Source organism: Pyxicephalus adspersus, chromosome 12 (genome assembly GCF_032062135.1).
Source record: "Pyxicephalus adspersus chromosome 12, UCB_Pads_2.0, whole genome shotgun sequence".
Taxonomy (NCBI): Eukaryota; Metazoa; Chordata; class Amphibia; order Anura; family Pyxicephalidae; genus Pyxicephalus; species Pyxicephalus adspersus.
The window spans coordinates 46,151,841-46,158,151 of NC_092869.1; the positions used below are offsets into that span (position 1 = coordinate 46,151,841).

Genomic DNA, 6,311 nt, shown 5'->3' on the forward strand with positions numbered 1-6,311 from the left:
TCTATCTATCTATCTATCTATCTATCTATCTATCTATCTATCTCATCTCTCACTTTCTCTCCCCTCCCTAGGAGTGTTTATCACCCACGGTGATGTAGGTGTTGGGACCATTGTTGGTTCGGCTGTTTTCAATATCCTGTGTATAATTGGAGTGTGCGGAGTGTTTGCTGGACAGGTAAGATCTCTCCATCTGCCCCTTTGTGTGGTATCAGTCTGTTTTAAATATTTTATATTCCATTCCTCTCCTTCTCCTGTGTCACTGTCTGTATCCGTCTGTCTATTGCAACCCCTATTTAATGTACAGCACTGCATATTATGTTGGCGCTATATAAATCCTGTTTATTAGTAATAACATTAATATATGATACAAAAGATAAAAAGTCACATGTCCACTGGCTCAAATAAAAAGAAGAAATTAGAAATTCTTCTAGAGTTCAAATTGTCATTGAATGTCTGGCCACAGAGCTAGTCACACTTAGGGTTCTATTTATAAAACAAGGAATCAGACATTCCCTCTAATCAATTACTGCCATAGTAACACATGGACCTGGAAGATTTTCCACCAGGGAATGTTTGAGGGAATATCTGATTCCCTTATTATTATACAGAGCCCTTGGCAGGTACATATGAAAACTTTTAATATGCGATCATTATGTGAAATATTTTTGTATATTCTTTTAGTGGATCCTTCTTTCTCTTTATAGTTTTGGATAAGGATAAAGATGTCATCATTGTCTACTGTAGAAGTAGAAATACAAAAACCATCTGTAGGATCTGTCTGAAAGCTTTTTGTTATACATAAATGTCACAACAAATGTGATACAAGGAAGAAAGAAATGCTGTTTACTATTGTGTGTGATATTCAATGTGCAGCACAATATTATATGGAATATGTCTCATACAATTATTTCATTGCAGATTAGATTGTGCAGAGTTATAAGTGATCATCTTTTTAATGCAAACTTTCTGTCTCTTCTCCTTTTCCTCTCTATTAACCCCATGGTCCTCCCCCCCCCTTCTCTTCCTGCCCCCTGTTCTTACCTCTGACTCCACATTTTACTCCTCTCTGCCTCCCCATCTCTCTTCCTAATCCCCTCTATCTCCTTCTCTGCTCCTTCTGCCGCTCTCTAATCAATGTGTCCTCTCTCTTCCCCAAATTCCCCTCCTTGTTTTTCCTCTTTCTCTTCCTTCCCTGTACCCCCCTTTTCTATGCCCCTTTACCTCTCTACCTCTCCCTCCTCACTTTGATTCCCTTTCTTTCTGCCCCTCCTCTTCATCACCCCTCATTTCTCTCTACCTACCCCCACCCACTCCATCCTCCCCTCTCTATCTCTCTTCATCTGCCCCATCTACCTTCCCACCCCACCTGATCCTCTACCTCTATCTGCTCCCCCCCCCCCATCTTTATCTCTCCCCTCTTACCCCTCTCTGCCCCCTTCAGGTTGTCCGGTTGACGTGGTGGTCTTTATTCCGTGACTCCATGTACTACATCCTAGCAATAATAGCGCTGATCATAGTAAGTACCAGCTGATATCACATTGGGGCCCCCAGTAATAAATCAATAAACTTTTTTATTTTTAATACTTTTCTTATCTTGTACAATAGGCTGGAAAATATTCAGTACCCCAATCATGGGGGGTGAGGGGACCCCTGGTAATCCTAAAGGGTGATATGATATCCCAGCCTGCTCTATTATATTTTTGGAGCAGCTGTCACACAGCGTGGATGATATTTCCCGCAGCAGATTCTCATGAATACAAAAATCCTGCAACCTTCACAGATCAGAATTATTTTATACATAATACTGCGTCAGGAAACGCTGCGTGTTAACCAACCCCATCCAACGAGGGATGAATCACAGCACGCATCCAGGAGACGCTCCTTCCAAAGGGCGCTGTCACCAAACACACAACCTGAGCAAGCTGACACTCCTTGATATACTAGTTACTACCCCAGAGCGGCCTGGAAAAAATGTAGCCCTGTTTCTTTCAGGGTTAATGTGTTTGGTGCCATCAAGAATGTTTTTATCTCAAGAAAAAGGGATCACACGATGTGGGAAACTAGGACAATGTATGTACTGATATTGCTGAGAGCTTCTCACAATGTTCTTTAGAAGCTGCAGCAAATGAGACAGAGCCGCCTCCAGAGTGAAGCATCATCTAGCCCCTCCCTCTTAGCCTAACTGTCCTTAGCTCCGCCTCTTTTAACTATTTGGATTTCAGTTCTTTCAATCATGACGGCTGGGCATCACATGTGGGTGAAATCTAGAGTGCTCTACACACAAATACAGCCTAATATCCACCCATCAACCCGCCCAGTGCACTAATTAAGAAAGAAATACTGAGGAGGGGTGCTAAAATATTTTCAGAAAGCTATGTACAGCACCCAGCTGGCTCTTCCCATCAACCATAATCTGTCTACATTGCAGAGAAAAGAATTGAGACTCACTGAGGTCTAAAAAGGAATGCAAAAAATGTTTTAATACCATTGGTGGGAGAAGGGGGGACCAGGAAAAGAAATAAGCAAATTGAAGTTTAGCTTTACATCTTGAATAGGTTGTATTTAGCAATTTCAAATGCTTGTTCTTTATTTAGCCTAAATTCTTCCTTTAGATGGATAAAATAAACCATGACAGGTTCTCTTAACCTTTCCTTATTGTCTCATGCAGTAAGTGGCCGCACATTGAGTTTCTTTATGATAATTTTTTTTTATTTTCTTTTGCAGTTTATTTATGATGAAGTTATAGTCTGGTAAGTGTCCGGTATGAATGGCCCTGCATTCTTTATTACCCCTCCAGGGGTGGTGCTGGTTACACGGGGTCTTTAGTCATATTACACCGGGGTAATAGCATTTAGTGAACTGATTGTTATGTTTGAAAAAAATCTTAAAAAGAAAATCTGTGCGGGGTATTGATTGCTGTCAATGTCTCTCTTCTTCTGCACCAGAAGGCTTTGGGGTATTTTGTAAATATCAGACCACACCCACTCTTATCTAGCTCCACCCCTTTATTGTGCAGCATAAGGACTGATACAATCCTGCCATGTTGTCATTTTATGACATCATGGCCATTACATATCTCAGACACACCTGTGTGTATATTATATAATTCCGTTCCTGGTTATAACAATGTTTATTCTGATTTGCAGGTGGGAGAGTCTCATCCTAATAATTATGTACCTCATTTACATTCTTATAATGAAGTAAGTTCTTTTATTTAATGTTTGTTTGCAGAACACACCAATAGGATGATCTGATATTTTTAATGATTGGTAGATGTTGGGGCAATAAACCCGCTAATAGGTCTGTTGGTTAGATCCAGCACACCTGCTGTGCCCAAAATGAGGGGTTCCCATAAACCCTGTGCTGAGCTCCCATGTCTGTGCCCATTAAGAGGGGCTCCCACCATCCCTATCCTGAGCTCCCATGTCTGTGCCCATTATGAGGGGCTCCCACCATCCCTCTGCTGAGCCCCAGGTCTGTGCCCATTATAAGGGGGGTTCCCACCAATCCTGTGCTGAGCTCCCATGTCTGTGCCCATTATGAGGGGCTCCCACCATCCCTCTGCTGAGCCCCAGGTCTGTGCCCATTATAAGGGGGGTTCCCACCAATCCTTTGCTGAGCCCCCAGGTCTGTGCACATTATAAGGGGGGTTCCCACCATCCCTCTGCTGAGCCGCCAGGTCTGTGCCCATTATGAGGGGCTCCCACCATCCTTCTGCTGAGCCCTCAGGTCTGTGCTCAATATGAGGGGTTCCCACCATCCCTATGCTGAGCTTCCAGGTCTGTGCCCATTATGAGGGGCTCCCACCATCCTTCTGCTGAGCCCTCAGGTCTGTGCCCATTATGAGGGGTTCCCACCATCCCTATGCTGAGCTTCCAGGTCTGTGCCCATTATGAGGGGCTCCCACCATCCCTCTGCTGAGCTCCCAGGTCTATGCCCATTATAAGGGGGGTTTCCACCATCCCTCCGCTGAGCCCCCAAGTCTGTGCCCATTATGAGGGGCTCCCACCATCCTTCTGCTGAGCTTCCAGGTCTGTGCCCATTATGAGGGGCTCCCACCATCCCCCTGCTGAGCCCCCAGGTCTGTGCCCATTATGAGGGGCTCCCACCATCCCTCTGCTGAGCCCCAGGTCTGTGCCCATTATGAGGGGGTTCCTATGATCCCTGCACTGAGCTCCTAGTTCTTTGCCCATTATGGGGGGCTCTCACCAACCCTATATGTTCCCAGGTCTGTGCTCATTATGAGGGACTCCCACCATCCCTCTGCTGAGCCCCCAGGTCTGTGCCCATTATGGGGGGCTCCCACCAACCCCATAATGTGTGATGTGTCCCCAAAATCTCTGTGCTGGCTTCCAGTATCTTTACCAATTATGTGGGGCTTCCATTATCCCTGAGCTGAGCTCCCAGGTCTGTCCTCAATATGGGGGGCTCCCACCAACCCTATAGCGTGTATAGTGGGTCTGCACACCTGATGTGCTTAATATGATTGGTCGGGGGGACAGCAATAAAAAACCTAACCCCAAATCAAGCTTCTGCTGAAGTTTGGACGTATTTTATATATCACAAAGTTTTTTTCCTGCACAGAGTGAATGGTTACAAATGATTAAAGTTTTCTCCCCATACAAAGCCATTTAAATGGAAGGTTTTCTGTCTATTTCTGGATTTTATCCCCTTCAGATGACATCAGCGAGACCCGAGGAATAAATCTAATTTCAGCCTGAAACCGTTACCGCTGATTATGTCATAAAGAGCAAATAAGGAGATTCTCCGGGTTTAATTCTTCGCTTGGATAAATCACGCACCCTTTGTGTGCCGCAGCGAAGTGGGGTGGGTGGGGGATGGATCTGTGATAGAAGGGATTATACCGGGGCTTCAGTGCAAGCTGGAAATTACCATCTGTAGGATGGGAAAGTGACTTTCACCAAATATTCACTGGTGATAAACCACTTCCACAAATATTCACCTTAGAGAATTTAGAGAATTTCAGACTCCTTTCTTTATAAACACATCTGTTTGGATATAAATGTAAAATATTAATAGAAAATATACTTTGTTTTCACCTTTTTTTCATCCACTCTTACATCTCAACGCTACTGATCTCTGGCCGCATTTTTCCAGCCAGGTTATGTCTACATTTTCCAAGGTGCAACACAAGTGTTTAATGTGCAACCCACCTGTCCCCACCGGGAGCTCATGTGACAGGGTGACAACACAGGAGCACAATTGGGAAACAAAGACAGAGCGTTGTCACTGCAATATAGGGGAATACCTTCCGAATAGGATGACCAGGGATTATTTTAATTACATATTTACACAATATTAAAATTGACTTTTAAATGACACCTCATTCTAGTGATTCAAAGTACTTTTTATTTTATATTATAAGAATATTTTTAAGTATTTTTCTACTCTGCAATTACCACAACTGAGACTTCTTCAAATCTTCACCGGTTGTTCCTATCATCACATATATTATCCTTGTATTTTCATCACGTATACACTGTGAAGTTAGTTTACTATCACATTCCTATGGAAGCCTAATCGTGGCGAAACGCGTCGGAGCTTATACAACAAATACAGTCATTTTTAACTTATTTACAAGTAAAGCACCTATAAATAGCATGGAATACCAGAGTCCTGTGAAGTGGTGACAGGACTAGGGTAAAACATGAATGTATGCTCATTGTAATTATGTATTGATCGAATATGCAAAAATACATAATTAGGATTGTACACAAACACGTGAACCTCAAACCTCTTTCTTTATTGTTTTCCGCTAATTTTGCTAAATTACTTAGAGGTGGCTCCACGCTATATAACCTGAATGGAGGAGATAAATATTCCCTGTTTTACATTCTAGTGATTCAGCTTGCATCTTCTTTACCATCATGTAGAAATTAATCTCCATCCCGCAACACTCCCTATGTCCCTGGGGTAATTTGCAATATTACAAATCATGCAATTTAAACAAACTGACCACTTCGGCTATGTGTTCCTATTTAAAATTTATGTGGATTAAATTAATGTGCGGTCATTTTTGCGCCCAGTCTACCCCCAGCATGCTCACACTTACATCCCCCTTCTAGATAAACATATCCCTGGCAGAGAAGGGGTTAACTCTGACTTGGCTTATTACGAATGGATGTCGTAGCATCGGAAAGTGTGAGCGCTGCACGTCCATCTCCCAAAGGGATAAGCGCTGGTAATCTCTGCCGACCAATCAGAAGCCGGCGTGTGGGATCACATGATTATTACCAAAGATTGGACACATCGAATTCCATGAGTACGGGATTAGGATCCCCCGCTGGTTA

General features: G+C 43.3%; 1 protein-coding gene across 2 annotated transcripts in view; it reads left to right on the forward strand.

Annotated features, from left to right (window-relative positions):
* The window catches only part of SLC24A4 (solute carrier family 24 member 4), a 52,501-nt gene that overhangs the window by 34,002 nt on the left and 12,188 nt on the right, over window positions 1-6,311 (forward strand). For both annotated transcript variants that reach the window (XM_072427709.1, XM_072427710.1), the window contains exons 6-9: window positions 72-175; window positions 1,442-1,516; window positions 2,725-2,750; window positions 3,147-3,200. In XM_072427709.1, the coding sequence (XP_072283810.1) occupies window positions 72-175; window positions 1,442-1,516; window positions 2,725-2,750; window positions 3,147-3,200 (259 nt within the window). The remainder of the gene's footprint in view (window positions 1-71; window positions 176-1,441; window positions 1,517-2,724; window positions 2,751-3,146; window positions 3,201-6,311) is intronic.